The sequence below is a fragment of the Rhea pennata genome, chromosome 17 (genome assembly GCF_028389875.1).
Source record: "Rhea pennata isolate bPtePen1 chromosome 17, bPtePen1.pri, whole genome shotgun sequence".
Classification (NCBI taxonomy): domain Eukaryota; kingdom Metazoa; phylum Chordata; class Aves; order Rheiformes; family Rheidae; genus Rhea; species Rhea pennata.
Window position 1 is genome coordinate 9,344,360 of NC_084679.1, and position 17,294 is coordinate 9,361,653.

General features: G+C 41.9%; 1 protein-coding gene across 10 annotated transcripts in view; it reads left to right on the forward strand.

Annotated features, from left to right (window-relative positions):
- The window catches only part of ARVCF (ARVCF delta catenin family member), a 292,145-nt gene that overhangs the window by 254,893 nt on the left and 19,958 nt on the right, over positions 1–17,294 (forward strand). For all 10 annotated transcript variants that reach the window (XM_062590417.1, XM_062590416.1, XM_062590418.1 and 7 more), the window contains one exon: positions 16,704–16,831. In XM_062590417.1, coding sequence (XP_062446401.1) covers positions 16,704–16,831 — 128 coding nt within the window. The remainder of the gene's footprint in view (positions 1–16,703; positions 16,832–17,294) is intronic.

Below are 17,294 nucleotides of genomic sequence, written 5' to 3' on the forward strand. Positions count from 1 at the left end.
CTTCAAAAGACAAGAATCCCAGGTGGTAAATTCCCTTTCCAGATTCATGTGAATTTGCAGCCAAGTTATAAATGCACAGAAAATGAGATTTATAATGCATGTGGTTATAACATCTTAAACTAGAACAGCCTATATGTACTTGCATAATAAAATAGCCTATGAAAAACCAAACAGCAGGCACTCTGCTGCAGCACATAGTAATTACGGCAACTACTAAGGAGATGGAGTGATTTGAGATTTCAGCAAAAGACAGAGCTAGAAGTAAAGAAGACCTGATTTCACATACGACTACGCATTACTCATTGCTACTGACTTGCTGAGTGGCCTTGGGCAAGTTAATTGCATTCAGATGCTGTGGCTCTGCTGAACTTGTTCATAATGTGTCTCTCTATTTCCACTGCCATCACTAGAATAATTACTGGTGTTTTCACTGCTGCTGTGATGACCAATACAGATTGAGTGTATGTGAAATGTTAGTAAAAAGAGCAGTTTCTGCCAAAGTATTGTGTACCACAACTGTTGTTAGTAGTGCAGTGATACAAAATTTTAATAAAAATTTCACTGTGGACACAATTTTTGTTAAAGGTGGATGGATGATAGTGGCTTATTCCAGTGGGATATTGTATGAATGGACTGAGAATTCAAAAGCCACGCATTTTGAAAATGCATAATACTATAAAGAGCTTAGTATTCTAGCTATGCATACTGTACTTTATTTTTAAGGGAAACTTTGTATTATATATGGTGCTTTATATAGTTTTCCTATATACAGGAACCTATAAATAACTTTACATCTTTGAAACTTTTGCAGCATAGCTACTGCATTTACTTTAGTTAAAGCCATATGTGCTATCAGGCAATTCAGTGACAGTTAACAAGGTCTTAACCACTGATCATGCATGTGTTTCCTTTGTATTTGGCTACCATTTCTGATGATAAAATAGTGTTGGAAAGTGATAGTTAATCAAGTTTCTTCTCAGTCTTCCATATACTACTTGCGCATTGCTGAGAGGTTAACATTCTCCTTCTGTCTTTAGTTTGTGTATATGTTTTTGCATGTCTCATTTAATATTTCTATTCTACAAGCAATTATAATTGTTACTCTAAAACAGAGTGCCTGTTATTACAGAGCGTAGCTCATTATACAGATGATGCTCAAGAACTACTTATAAAATGAGAATGTGCCAAGCAAGTCTGCTAGCAATGAAAACAAGAGCTGGCGGGGAGGTGCTTTTCCCACCTATCTGTAGCTGCCTCAGTCTTGGGACTTAGTTGCAGCAGTGAAAAATTCCATCCATCCAGAATTGCTGGATTATATCAAATTTCTGCCATGTCACTTCACAGTTAAACAACAATGTTCCCCCCCCCCTTTTTTTTTCTTTTTTATCTTAAGGGTAAAAAATAAGATGATACTTTGAACAGGGATGAAGATCAGAAAGTTGTCCTGATTCTCCAGCCAGCATTAGCACAAAGGGCAGGGAAGAATAACTCTGCTTCTGTCAGAATTTAGAAATGAAATTTCATGTCAAAATCGATTACAAAAACCTTGTTGCACAAAATTACGGTTGTCTCTAGTGTCTATCAAGAGCACTGCAGCGAAGAGCTGCTGATGCAGCTGCTTGACAAGTTAAGAGAACAGCAGAAAGTTTCAGAACAGCTGAGGCAGAAAAATGGTATAATGTTGGTTTAAATCCCTTGCTAGACTTCCAGAATAAGTAAAGGAAGCAGTTATAGCTCTGAGTGTTAGGAAGTCTATGCCTTTAGGGATAATAGGAATGTGGATAGCTTTCTCAGAAGCCTATGTGACTCAGATGCGTTCAAAACTCGGCCCTAAAGTAATATCTCTCGAATCTTTCTTAAATCCTCTGTCTGGGATACTGTGGACATCCTGGCTAATATTCTGTTGCCTGCAAAAATGCAGGTTAATGTCCCTTTGTCCTGACTGGACAAAGCCATAAGTGACTTGGTCCAAATTCAGTACTGTGCCTGCTTTGAGCAGGAGGCTGGACCAGGTGACCTTCTAAGGCCTTTTTCAAACTAATTGTTCTGTGCGACTTTGTGCTACCTGATTGCAAAGTCAGCAAACAAAAGTCTGATCTGCACAGAGACAGCATAGTTTTTACTTGGCTTTCTAAAACCAGCATCATTCATAGAGGCTGGATGGATGACTCAGATGGGAAAAAGAATGAGAGAGCCCACTGAGCTTGGGAAAGGATCATGTATGCAAAATGCATCTTAGGTTGATCTTGTGTTCATTTTTCAAGATATGGCTTCTTTTAAAACAGGTAAGTTTTTTTACTTGTTTGTACTTGTTCTGGTGCCAGCACAGTAAACCAGAGAGTCCTCACAATGCTGATATTAATCAGTCTTGGAGAGTGTGCTTGAAACAGCTAATGATGGGGGAGATGAAGGGGCAACAAAAATAGAATAGTTGTGTGATTGTGAATTAATCACAAATTGAGGGCTAGAGATCAGGCAGTAGCAGGGAGGGCCTTGCTTATAATGCAGCCAAGAGGAGCACTGCATGCAGCAAGGGTCTAGCATTTTTCCACTTAAGCTTGAACAGTTTTTATTAGTGTTAATGGAGAGCTTTAATCATGGAGTTAATCTGAAAATAAAAAAAAATGGAATGTCAAATTAGCTCTGCATTCTTAATTGCCAAAGTTACTGGTGCTCATTAGTCAGGCTAAAGCTGAAGATGTGTTTTGCAGAAAGACAAATCCAAAAATCAAAAAAAATAAAACTTCTGTTCTCTCAGCATTAACATCTAGTGCACTTACCTACATATCTGCTGCAGTCCTATTGTCTGACTCATTAGTTCATAAACCATTTTGAAATATCTTGAGTGTAAAAAGTGCTATATAAGCCACATTTATTTCTATAACCCTGAGAGCGCTACATAGGCTTAAAAACTCCCCCTGTTCTCCATCATGACAGGGAATGATATGGCTTAATGTGCCATATACCTCTGATTGGACAGAAGAAAAATGACCTTGAACTATGAGGCAGTCATTTTAGGTTGTAAAATAGACACTTAGTTACCTGTCAAGCTGCTCTTTTATTTTTCTTCCTTTAAAAACAAACAAAACCTGCTTATCTCTGCATGATTTGGAGAGCAATTTCAGCCCAACTCTTATTTGCTCTGAGCCCAAAAAGATTGCTTGTTTGATTGCTGACACAGGCATTTTCATGTTATCAGTGTGAATATTGATCAGTGTGTGGTACAAAGGAAAACATTTTATTTCTGCTTCTCAGGCAGATTAGTATCAGGCCTGAATTTTCTGTGTCTTGATAGTATGAAAAACTGGAAGCTTACAATACCATAAAATGTTATTCACATGTATAGGAATAGAGCATGGTTCATGTTATCCAGGAGGAGAAGATAGTAGGAGCAATCTCTCTCCCTTATGTCCAGTCTAGTCATATTTTGCATGCTGTGTGTTCTCCTTACTTTTCTGAATATATTGCTGCTTTTCCAGGGTTCCTTTAGAGCAAGCTGATTTTCTGTAACTTTACCAATAGACACGAGTAAAGTGTAAGTACCTGACGTACTGTGGCAGTCTCCCTGAACTGTCAAATTTAGATAGGTAAGACAGAAATAGCATGGGAGGGAAATGGGGACAGACTACTGAAGTGAGTTGTGCGGAGTTGCACAGAGTATCAGTGGCAGAGCTGGGAGCTGAGATGAGGTTTCCCGATTTCTAAAGCAGTATTTTTCTTGCTAGCTCATGCTAACAAGCTAAGTAGCAAACCCACTCCATTTGGGAGCATCAGTTCTTCATGTCCATCTAATACAAAGCCAAGAAGGGTATTTAATGATTTTGTTTTGAGACCTCTAAAATCACAATCCTCAAAGCAGTAATTGTGATTGAGCATATAATTGTGTTTTGTTCTGCTGAGAGCTTAAAAATGATGAGGGAGAAAAGCATCTCCAACAACTGACCACAAACGTGAAAGGACAGAGATAAGAAAAGATCAAGCGAAACAATCTGCTTTAACTATGGTGTCCCAATGGCCTTGGAGCACTTAAGAAACTGAAGTTCGCATCTCTTGCAAATGCAGATCTCCCACTCCCCTTTCAGGGATATTTCGTGTGTTGACTTATAAAATCAGCTAGTGATCACAGCAGAGCACAAAAAGGCACCTTACAGAAAAGTCTAAGAGCAGAGATTTGTAGTGTCAAGAACGACTGAGGTGTTACTTGCATTGCATTGTGTTCAGGATTTCTCAAGGAATGAGAAAGTGTTGATGTTAAGAGCATAGAATCTAATCCCATTTATTCAATTAAATGAGGGCTGCTTCCAGGAGAGTGCTTCCCTGCAGGTAAACTGATAGTACCTAGAACTTATAATTTGCAAAGACATGTATGACTTAGATTTGTGCAGCTCTGCAAAGCTTTGCTTAATAGTTAAATCCTGATAAGCAGGTCTTTTCCAAAACCTGCATATCTGCAGGTACACCACCACCTGCTGATGGTGGTGTAAACTCACGCTAAGTAGACAAAGATGGACATAGGGTAGGGAGAGGGAGCAGGGGCCTTAGTGATATGACTTTGTCCAAGGCTGTGTAGTAAATCAGTATTAATAGGTCCTGATCCAGAAATATTTATCCTGAATTTCAGCTTGATTCTCTATCCACTAAACCAGACTGCCTTCCAGCCCCTGGGAAAGCAGAGATTTTGGTCTTTAAGAATGCTTTTATTAATGTTATATTAATCTGCTACTGAGACCATTTTTAAAACTACATAGCATCTTTTCCTAATGAAACTGTATATTTGTGACTGGTGCATGCAAGGCAGTTATACTGAGAAGGAGAGAATGAAGAGGAGAATATTGCCCCACTTCACCCTATTAATGTTGTACATACTCATGCACCCACATTCAAATGAGAGCAACAGCATATGCTTTCCTTGCCTTTCACCATCTGCAGCCAGTGCCTAGAGACTGTGCTTTGAGGATGTCTGGAAAAACCCTATTTTTCAAGGCAATAAGTTCCTAGCTTATGCTGAAATCCATAGGAATTAAGTAACCAGATACTGTACCTTGAAAATCTGGGATGCAATCTGATAACTTGAAGAAAAATCTTCTTTTCATGTTGCTTCCACACTGATCTGACAGGCACTTGATGTTGAAAACGTCATGTTTTTTTCTTGGATACTTGGGAGATGCCTGACAGCAGCATAGTGACTGTAACTGAGAGAGGTTTAGAGGTACAGGGCTTCCTTTGGGTACATGTGGCAACTTTCGTGAAATGAAGAGAGGAATTGAAACACACTTTCTGACTTTGGAAGCTGTAGCAGGAACTAATTAGTAATTCTGCATCACAAACAGGGTTGGAGGATGTGTTTAGATTTGCATGTAACGATTTATTTAATGATGTATGGGAGTTTTTCTCTACTTGCTTACACAGTGCTTTAGAACTGCCTTGTATAAGGTTGGAGGAGTGTTGGCCTCGTGGTTGTAAGTGTCTGAAAACACTGTGGTTTTGACAGTGTAGCTCTTCTTCCAGGCAACTTTGCAGCACTCTGTCTGTAGCAAAGTAAACAGGCTTCCAAAATCAGGCCTGATGCTGCAACATCCCTCACCTTTCCTTTCCGTAGCCTGAGTCCAGATCTGCTAACTTCTCGGCTTCGATTCTGATAGCCTTTCCCCAAACCAGTTAGTTGCATATGTCCAAATACTTCTTTCCTACCTCAAGTGTTTTGAAGTGTTTGATGTTGCTGTGAAGGTAGGTCCACTGGAGAACAGGCAGATTTATCCTTCCCTCTCTCTGTAGAAAGTCAAGAGCGAGGAAGTTGTGCTGCCCTTCACTGCCTTAAGCAGACATGCCTGTAACGAGCAGCAGAATTATATTAATATGAATAACCAAATAGCTGTGTAATGACTTACCATTTATGAGACGACACATAAAAATCACGATGAGAAGCAAAAGTGTAAGTAGATTCTTGTGAAGCATGAATAACCCATGAAAAAGCTTTCAAATCGGCTTCCAAGCGTAGAGCAGTGTGAGAGCTCCGTAAGATTTGTTTTGTTCTTGCAGTTTATTTCGCCTGGTGCCGAAGATGAAGCTGAGGCAGGCTGCGAGGGGGAGAGCCTGACAGGCGCCAGCCTGAGTGGAAATGCTGTTTGCTGACGCTTGCCCGTCGCAGCTCTGAAGCTGCGCCCGTCGCTGATGCATCCAAACGCTTGTCAGGAGCATGCAGCCACTCAGACCTGAGCAGAAAGTCCCTTGGCAGCAGGGCAGGGCGTGAAGCACAGTCAGTGGAAACCCCCACGGTCCCACCCCCGATGAAGCAATCCTGTTGCCGAAAATCCCCTGGCGACGGCGGGTTTGTTTTTGCCTTGCTGGTTATGGCTAGTTTTCAGTGTCCGACGCGAATAAAGGCAGAGAGGGCTGATCCGGCGCAGGGCTGCGTGTCCCTCGTGCCCGCTCTCCGCGGGCCTCGTAGAGAGGAGAAGCGCCCGCGAGGCCTGGAGGAGGGCGGTGCGCGCTGCTGAGGCCCGCAGCTGCCGGTTTGCTCCGCAGCGTGGATCCGTGGCCGCCGCACCCATGCAAAGCGGTGGCCGCTCGCTGGGATCGTCCCCTCCGACGCCGGTCAGACTGACGGACGGTGGCCACCGCCTTGCCTTAGCGGCAAACGCAGCGCTGGAGGTGGGGGCAGAGGTGTCCTGTCTCGGGCAGCTGGCGCCCGCCTGAGGCAGCATCTTCCAGCTCTGCGCGGTAGCTCTGCGGCCCCTCTCCTGCTCTGTGGCCCGCGTGAGCTCTGCTTTACCAGCCCGCTGTGTCCGACGTAGCCCAAGCAGCAGTGGAGAGGACCCCAGGGGGCTCTTAGTGGGGCCGTACCCTGTCGTGTGATCCAGTGCGTCCCACTAGGAGATGGGAAAGAAGATGCTAGAGGTGTGCAGAGGTGAGATAGGGGTTTCTGTTTTTTTTTTCCCCACTTTTCTTGCATGACTTGTTACTTAATGTCCCAAGGTGTGTGGATATTTCAACTAAACAAACACTATCAATTATTTTTTTCTTTGATTTCTTCCATCTATCTTTCATAGTCTTTCTACCCTTTTTGTATGCGTGCCTACTTCCTGGGATTTTCTGACAGTAAGTATATAAAGCTGTTCCAACATCTAAACAGTTCTGAATAATGTCAGAATCTTTTTAATAAAATTGATTTACTTAAGTGGCATATGGAGCCAAGGACTAATATATGATTCCTTTTGCAGCAAACATTTCTCTGCAGACAGACTTCTACTGCTGAGCTGGGAGGAAGCTAAAAGCTCATTAGCCTCCTAGAGTCAAAGCAGCTGATTGGCATCTGGAACTGCAAAGTTGAGTTTGACAGGGGCTTGAGGCCAAAAAAGTGAGATTTGGAACACATGAGCCTTAGTTAAACACACAAAAGAACGGAAGAAAATGGTAGATCCAGGCAGCCTCCACTGAAAGGAAGGAGTCCCCTTGATTTGCTTTGATGACTCAAGTTTGGAGACATTTTTGTGTTATGAATCTCTTGGATGTGTTGGTAAGATACTAAAAACAACCCATTGTCTTTTATTAGCGGCCATAATTGTGGTATGATTTTTATGAATATTCCTTTAGAGAATCACTGAGAGCCTCTTTCTCTTTAAGGAATGCATTTTATACAGTAAGCTCAGTCCTTCCGACAGTTGGACTGGACAATTAGGCATCTGTACAAGTAAAGCCAGTGAAAATAGTCTGTCTTACACTCAGTTCTGTTCAGCTCCCTCATATGGCAGCTATGATCAGAAAAGCAGTAGCATGCTTTTACTGAGCTGTGTGTGAATCCTGAGTCCCATCTGCTGGTGTCAGTTTTAAGGAAAATGTCTTTATCCTGTTTGGGGTGTTTTCAGTTTAAGGAAAAGTCCTTATAAGCGCACATGTTCTGGCATGTATACACACATGTACAATAATAAAACCACATTTGTTTATGTAATGTGAAAAGGAACAGTTTTCCCCAATTTCCCAATCCTCATGATGTCTGCCAAACATCTTTCTATTTCTTTTTCTCCTTTGGGGAAGCTTGATTAAAATAGAATAAGCTTCTATTATGTTCCAAAAACCAGCAAGTTCAAGCCCTACCAAGGCAGGGAGTAAGCAAATTCTAGTCAAGAGATTCTTCTGTTTTTTTTTTTTTTTGTTTTGTTTTGTTTTTTTTTTTAAAAAAAAAAATCTCTGTTAGGAAATAGGATCAGTTCCACACAGCTTGTATCAAAGGAGGCTTTTCTTTAGCTTCACCCGATTGCTGTGTCTTTTCAGAGTTGCAGGTAGGGAGCTGTCTTTGGTTGCACTGTGGAGTTTGATTATTGTGGCATCCTCACCTGTTCTTATCTTGTGCTTAGAGTACAGAGCGCTGCACATTGACACCTCCCTGAGGTTCCACATTTTCTGCTTGTGTAGCTGGCTCAATCACCAGAAGCCAGATGGGCTGGACAAGCTTCTTATTTCCGGCTTGGATTTTGCAGTCCTCGCAATTGTTGTGACTGAACAGGAGGGGTGACAAAACAGAGCTGTGTCATACCACACACAAGGAGACATCCCTCAGAGTGTGTGCCTTGTCACCAGGCACTGCCATCTGGGTCCTTTCAGGGAGAAAAAAACCCAAAGTCATTCAAGTGTAATTCTGGACCCTGGCAGTGATAGGAACAGACGTGTCAGCAGTAGCATTGAGATCTAAAAGAATTGGCATGGGTGTTTGACTTTGTATGCTAAAGTAATTGTTCTAATATTCCTGCTGTGTAGCAGACCTAGCCTTCAAAAATTCAGATTTTTCCTCCAAGGGAAATATGTGATCAATGACATGCTTGGTATTGATCTTGTATGCATGGGCCAAATTGCTCTCTGTTTAAGAAGTCCCCAGTGCAATTTGCATCATCACTGTGGCCAGTGTCCTTCTGCTATCAGCTGTCAGAGGCACGTGTCCAACCTGAAATCTTTAAGAAGAAGTTTCCCTGAAGGCAGCAAGTAAGATTGGCTGCAACTAGGAGCATGTGTGTTGCTGCTTTCCTACTGTATTGATCTGCAGTTGCTGAAATCACTAGTCTGATAAGCCTGATCTGTCTTTTGCCTTAAAATACTGTAATGGATGAGTCAGAGTAAATGTCAACCCGTAAGATTACAACAAACACATAGAACTTCTCCAAGCAGGGGATTATTCACCTCTATCTTTAAGTAACTGTGATACAGCAGAGCAATCATGAGTAAATACACCAGCAAGACTAGTTGGTGTCATGCTGTGAGACCCTGCGGAGGCAGTGCACCTCTGACAATAGTAAGATTGGGATTTTGAGCCATGTCCCGTTTTGACACTTTGCACTGGTTGTGCAGGGCCTGAAGTATATTCAGGGGCTTGCAAATGTCATGGTAAGCTGTTACGGAAGAAGGAGTACCCGTATTTCTAAACACATCCTGTTTGAGATGTTGCACATACAGAGGAGACTCCAAGAGGGCTGGATGTGAGAAACAGGATGTACAAAATCACATTTCAAAAAGTAAAAATTGTGTTTCAAAACAGACTTTCTTTTAGAATAGCATGTCTATCCTGTTCTCTTTAAAACAACATATATTCAGTCTTCACTGAGAAGCAAGCAAATAAAAATAACTTTGCATCAGAGAAACTGGCAAGAAAGCAAGTGTTAACGTTTTGTGTAATGTACTTAAAAAATCCAAGGTCAGATACAAGCCATTTGGAACTTGGGCGGGGGGGAGCCTAGTTACATGAACCATCTCTTTCACATTCAGCCAAAGGGCTCAGTGTTAACTTCGGATCCAAAGCAAGTTAAGTTGTTTGTATCAGTGCTGTTTGACAACCAGCCAACCTCCCCCCCCCCCAAAGGTGACCTACAAACGCTTAAATGTGCTGAAAGTCACTAGCTGACCACTTCTTCCTTTAAGTGGCAACTGTGAGCAATTTTCCCTTCTCTGCACCAACCTTGCTTCCTGGGTATTTCCTGCTCTTCTCTAACAGGCCTATGGGGACAGCACATTCCCCTTTCAAACTAGGAGGTTGGGTAGCGCTGTTATCTGCAGCGACATTCAGATCCTTATTAGGTGTGGTCCTCCAGAGCCTTTACTACTGATTAGTGAACAGGGGAGAGGAGGTTGTTAACTAAACATCTCCAGTTGCCAAGAGACTTAGCTGCATGTACTTGAAAAAAGCCTTTGTTCTTGGGCAGTGTGTCAAATGCTGTTGGAGGAAACACTGCTTGCAGGTCATTTGGAAAGAGAGCTGTATTAGCTTCCAAATGTCTGCTCCCAGAAAACAGAAGTGCTGGAACTTGCACAAGGTCAATGGGTTGTGTTTGATTGGGCTATCTCTCTGTTAAATTACATATATTTTGAACATGAAGTGGAATATAACCAGTCCGATTTTATTCTTACAAAACATCCTCTGTAAGAGGAGCTACGCCAATGACAGCTTGTGCAGCTTGAAGAGTGTAAAGAATAACAGGAATAACAAAAGGTGACTTGCTTTCCCGGGCGCCCTTATTTCTCCTGCACTGCTGGGCCCTTTCGTTTCCTTTCCTTGGTGCCTTTTTGTCTTCGCTGCAGTCACGCCAGCTCACTGTGGTGGCTTTTTGCACACCTCCCCACCTCGCTGTGCTGGTGACTTTCCTGGTGTGCCCTTGTGGGGGGGAGGAGAGGGAACGTGCTTCCCTCCTGAACTAGCATGGCATTGCTGCTTTGTGGGCGTAGGTGGTAAGTTGGGGAGAGTTGGCATAGTTTTAAACTTCTGTGTGACTTAGTAGATGAGTTAGAAAAGTCACAGACTATAATACTCATTTTCTAAGTAGACAAGCTCCTCTTAAACATTCCTGCATGCCTGATTTGAGTCTCATGTGTCCCATATTATTCTGACTGTTCTCTACAGCACTCGTCAAAGGCTGTTCTGTCTTCTGAGCTGCTGCTCAGTGTTGGACGTAACATTCTTGATTTGAATCTCCGCAGTGAGAGTCTCCTGACGTGTGCTGTACCTTGAAGTGAAAGCTGTAGAGACTATTCAAAACCCTCCTCCTCTTATTTCTTCTTCATCCAGAAGTTTGCTATCTCTCTGTTGTACAACACTCAGTATTCTGCATTTGTCTGCGCTGAGCTGTGTTCCCCATTGATCACTGTAGGAATTTGGCTCTTTTGGAGCTGGCTGTATTCGCACCACTGTTAAGTCTTTCAGTTAGAAGATACCTGCAAGTTTATGTTGACATTCAAGCCACACTGAGCACCAGATGCTGAGACACAGCATAAAGATGGAATGGAGCTGATGGGTCTTTTTTTAAGGACCCAATTACCGTTTTTATAAAACCAACCAAAAACCACCCCCTGCTTAGGTTTTTCTCAATTTACTCTGAAACCATACTGTGAAGGGTGAGGTGTTCTTGGAATGGGAGGTGCTGAACTGCTAGACTGTTCTGCTGCTTATAAGTTCTGAAAACGTTTCTGCAGAAAATAGTTGTGAACTCAGGTTTACAACTGCTTAACTTGCAAACAACCACCTACACAATTTGTAATGCAGTTACCAGCCCTTTGGTGAAGGGAGCAGGCGTCCAAGATCCATTGAGCTAACTGTTAGTTTCTTTTATTGACACGATTATTTGCGGGGTTTTTTTTTTCCCTCCACCTTCCCTCTTGGCTAACAGCTTTCTAGTTGTTCAAGGAGCTGCTTTCTTTTTCTGCAAAGTGTGTTAGCGTGTGACCTTGCAGAGCGCTGGCGGTTTGGGCTCCTCTCGCTCCATCTGCCGGTGGCTGTCCCATCTTGCACATTGAATCGGCCAGCACGGCGGATGGCTGCATTAGCAGGTGGCGAAGCACAGTAAGAGCCGATCGGTGGTGCGAAGGGGTCGGCATGGGTGTCAGGCCACCGGCATCATGAATGTGCCAAGAACTTTCACTCCAGGCTACTCCTGGTCTGATTGCATTTGTGATTTGAACTTCCATTCCTGGCCCGCACACACTGGGGACGTCCCTGGAGTGCACCTGTTGGTCTAGCTTCATCCTGACGGAAACCAGTAGGTGTTGAGTTGGGAACCTAAGTGCAGTAAGTGGGGGCAGTTGAGAAATTGGCTTCAGAAGTAATCTGAATGAGAACACTGATGTAAACATGCAAGTGGGCACTGCAAGAATGAGCAGCTGTCACAGTTCATTTTAGTGATTTTGTTTTTCTAGGGCTAATGGACTTTTTTCCCCCCGTTGCATTGCTAGCATCCTGTCAGCTTTGTATGAAATCTGCTTCTTCATGAAACAACAAGACAGAGTTCTTGGAAGGGTATCTATAAGGATAGACGACGAAGCCGCACATCCCTCCTCCAGCGGTAGAACTCTGTCATCTGACCAGCATACACACGTCCCATGCCTGTAAGGGAAGAATAAACCCTTACGTGGTTTATTATGGGTGGTGAAGGGGAATAGATTTGGCAACCTCTCTCTGCAAAGAGTTGTCAGAGTTTGGGATTAAGCTGTTGTATCAGGGAAAGGCACCTGGTGCAATATTTTGTTATTGCCAGAACGTAGCTAAGTATAGGCACCGTATCGACACTGCCAACATAAAAGCAAACAAGTTTGTGGAGGAGATGATCCAGCAGCTGCCGCATCGTTCTCAGCGCAGACACTGAGGGTTGAATGGATTGCGAATGGTGAATCACCCCCACTAATTCCTCAGGCCTTTTCCGTTCACGCTTGAAATTAGTCTGTGCTGTTGCTGTTCTGTGGGCAAATAAAGGATAATCCACTTGGCACCTCTTCATAGTGTGAACTTCACACGAAACTAATTCCTTGGCCAGTTTTGAGCAGCTCTGATACAAAGTAGTAATTAGTCTCCTCTTTTTTTTTTTCTTTTTTTTTTTTTCCCTCCCAGGGAGGTGAGACTACAGCATGTTGATGAAAGTGGGGCTAGTGTGAAAGATCTTTCTCTGTGTATGCGTTCGTGCTAGTGGTTGGAGGGCTGCTTCAGATGCTGTAAAATGCCTGACACTCGCAACGACATCAATACCCAAGACGTTTTCTGTTTCTCTAAAAGGCGAAAACAAATATAGCTGATTTGTTTGCTTTGCTTTTTTACAGTGAAAAAAGGAACAAATGTTACACGTGCTTTTATAGGAGGAAATGGTATAGATTTGAACTCAGAACAAATCTGTAACCTATAGAAAAGTCTCATATATTCCAGTAGAAATAACGCTTTTCTAGGCACTGCTAAAATCTAGGCTATAATTAAAACAACTTTCTAAAAACAAAAATCAATTGATTTTTTTTTGGATGTATTACTAATCACTAATGACCCTCTTTTTTCACTTGTTTTTAAAAATGATATAAGCAGTTAGCCATATCTTGCATAAAAGTAGCATTACCTGAAAAAATAATTATGATGATCTTGAAATTAAGGCAATCAGCTTAGAAGAGAAGCAGGTGCTTAATGGAAGTGAGACCAGCTGTGCTTCCCAGGAATGTGCTTAAAGCACTTCATGGAAAAATGTGTGAGGCCTCCACACAACACTGGAAAGAAATTTATAATAATTCAGACAAATTGTGTCCTATAAATAGAAATGTGGATTCATTAGGACAAGAGGCAGATGGAGAAAATACAAAACTTGTTTGTTTCTTTTTAGGGGACTATAATGTTTATGAAAAGTGTCAGCTTGTTGTCAATGAGGAGAAAAACCCTCAGGTGCAGCAGTAACATTCTTGCTATTAGATTCTCATCTCTGCTAATGAGCAGCCGTCCATGAGGGACATTCATAATACTTTGTTTTTAGCAATTCCTGCCTTCCTCTTACTGGCGGAGCTGGGCTTGTACAGAAGTGCTGCCGTGGTGGGACTCTTTACTCCTCATATGGTGTGAGGGGCTGAGATTAAGGAAGAAATGTCCAACCAAGAAAGAACATACAGACTAACCGAAAGGGCAAATTGTAGACTGCACTTAAAGAACAAGGAAGGGTGAAGTTGTGGACCTGTTTCCAAGTATGGCTTGGATGAATAGGCAATTTCAAACAAGGCCATCAGAGAAGACTGACTAAAGAATTACTTATTGTTCAGTCAAGTCTGAGCTCAAATGAGGGGTACTAATGTTCCCTGTTTACGAACCTACCTTCATTTTTTTGGCTGATCTGATTTACATTTCAGTAAAGCTTCATTAAAATAGTGGTGCCAAAAATCCAATAAACCATCCTAAGAGATTTTTTGCCTTTTAGTATTAAGGAAAGGAATAGTGTACTCTTTTATTATCAGGTAGTGATGGTTTTTCTTGAAGTATCCTTAAACTGCCAACACATCTTGTGAACTGGTAGAGGAAAAATGTGATCTGAAGATCATATTGGAGTCAAATAATTCCAGATTTGTTAGCAGTATAGAGAAAAACTGTACAATTGTTCATGCTTCATGTATTAACTATAGCATTCAATATAGAAGGCAATGATCCTAGTGCAAGAAGACGACATTGGAGAAGAGGAAAAAAGGTAGAGTAGATTGGCAGGATGCCTGTGGGACTTGCCATCTGTTGTGGCTTGCGCATATCTGTAGAGTGTCATGTAACAAGCAAGTGATGACATTAAAACCAATCACAGACATGGAGCAGGTTAATTATCCAGTGGTTTGAGAAGCATGCAAGTGTGCTGGGATGCATGTGAGAAGTTAAACAGAGAAAGTGCTTATGGATCCTCATGCACACATCAGTCTTTCAGCATGGAGCAGAGAAATCCTTCGCTGACAAAATCTCTTTTCTTGATTTTTAGTGGGACAAATAAGTGCCATGTATCCAGGGGTTAACACGGCCTTGCGTTCATGGTTTAGTGTTATACAAGGTTTAGTGTTTTGAGTTCTGAGATTTTGATTCACGTAATCCTGCAGCAATAACTACTACAAAAAATACAGAAGTTAGTATATGAAGTATAAGACTTTCATTTAACAATGTCTTTTATACTCTTTAGCAACAGAGATTTTTGCAAGAAAATCCCTATTTGATAGGATTTTATTTTTCATTTTACTTGCTTGTAGGTACATGCTATTGTCTGCGCGATGTGCTGCGAAATGTGTATATGAGAGGGATGGGTGATTTTGAGGAGGAAATGCTGAAAAAAAAGGAGTGATCTGAGTGTGTAGGTTTCCTGTCTTGCTAGCAGAAAACTTGCTTTGAATTATGCCACACTTTTAGCATCTTGTTACGTGAAAAACATTTTTTGCATGTGTACAAATCCAGAAAAAATTCTTCTGCTTAAGAAAAGCCTCAAATTTCCCCATGCCCCAAGCTCGTTCAGACCTTCATGTTTTATTTCATGTCATTCTTTTTTCCAGGAATACTTTTCCAGGTAATGTCTGCTGAATTTTGCTTAATGCAAACTCCCAAAAACTATCAATCCAGAAGTATTTTCCAGCTACAGTGACTGCAGATGAGTCTGTTTACTATAGATTGTTTTTGCCTTTCTACACTCATCTTAGGGCGTATTAATTTCTCATTGACATAATCTGAACAGTACCACGAACTTTGAGATTTTATCTGACTGGCAAGTCGTTTGAGTTGATGATTGCCTTTTCTTGCTAATTAATGCAATGTGTCATGCCATACTTAGTGAGGGGAAAAAAGATAGATAAAATTGCCTCAAAATATGCAGCAACTTACTACTAAATTGAAAAGGGATAATGACAGAATAGGGCCATCCTGTATAAAAGCCTATCACTTAGTTTCCTGTAATAATATTGTATAATCTAAAGATAATGTAGTGTAATAATATATTCTAAAAAAGATTTATATTGTTATAACTGATACAATTTCAGTTAAATTAACTAGCAAGACAGAGTGCTGCAGAGTGCCTAATGCTTTCCTGTTGTGTCACATCTAGGATGATGGACTCCTTGCCCAAGATGAGTCCCCTGTTTACTGTGGGTAGATGGATAAATCATAATCCCTTGGATGAGGAATTTGAGATGCAGAGGCTACCATCAGTAACTTGCTCAGCATCACAAAAGGAAATGCATGGCAGAGATGAGAATAGTTCTCATTCCTGTCGTGCTCAAACTGCAAAGCCACAAAGCCTCATGGCTCTGGGGCTGTTTTGTTAACGCGCAGATCTGTTGCAGTCTCTGGTGTGATATGACATTGGTGTATTTCTTCGCCTAATATTTGAACTGCAGTCAGTGGGTTTTTTTTTTTCCCTGCCCCTATGAACTGGGCATTCTAGGCACTTTGGCATCTTGCATCTTTCTTTGGGCAGGCAGTAGTGCGAAAGGGGGTTGGATGCTGTGACCATATATTTTGCTCTCTTTGGCAATAGTTTGTGTCTGTAAAGCTACTGAGATAGTTTTGAATGGGGGGGGGGAGGAGTGCCAGGTGAATTTGCACAAAGTCGAGAGACAAAAAGTAAGCATTCCTATAAACAGTCCTGGCCTTTTGTCACCTTGTTATTACGTGCACGTGCTCAGCATGCTAGTTAGTTTATAGCAGAGCACAGATTTCAGCAGAGAGAACTGTCAACCTGAAGACCAGCAAAGGAACCTTCAGTGCAGATGAACATCTTCTGAGTGAATTCCTGTATGCTTTCAACAGGTGTAGCTAAAATCCCCTGAACATAAAATCTTCTTTCTGTGGTGTAATTTTGCCTTGGCTGTTCTCATATGTTGTTAAATACAGGTATGTTTTGTGTTCAGTCATACATTGTCTTCTCTGCTTCTTTTGTTTCTGTCCTCCTTGTTCTCTCTTCTCCCATCTACAGGCTTTGAATTACTGTACCAGCCAGATGTGGTTCGACTGTACCTCTCCATCCTCACAGAAAGTCAGAATTTTAACACACTAGAAGCTGCAGCAGGGGCTTTGCAGAACCTCAGTGCTGGGAACTGGACAGTGAGTGCAGTCTTCTCCTTAGTTTCTCCTGTTTCTTTTTTGTTAGTTAAAAACAAAGCTACATGCTATTGTAAATGCACTGTTACTGGGTGCATTTGCTTCTCCCTTAAAAAGAGGGAATGCGGGAATGCCAAACAGTTGCTTCCATTTTACTTCCCTACTTGAGATGCTTTGTATCTTCTGGACAGACGGTGTTTGTGCAGCAGGAGTGTCACTGAGTTTATGATGACTGAAACTTGAGCAAGTTTTAATACTTAAGCCACTTAACCGCTGCTACATGCATTCAGGAAAGTCTTTTGTTAGATAGTTAAGTGTGCTGGATATTTAATTCATTGGATTGTCAGATTTCTCAGGAAACTGCGTTCCAAAGCGTCTGCTAATTTCTTCTCTGAAGCATCCCTATCGTTAACTGAGCTGTTCTCACAGAGATGTGCTTGGTCACTCCTAGATCTGCCAAGCAAGT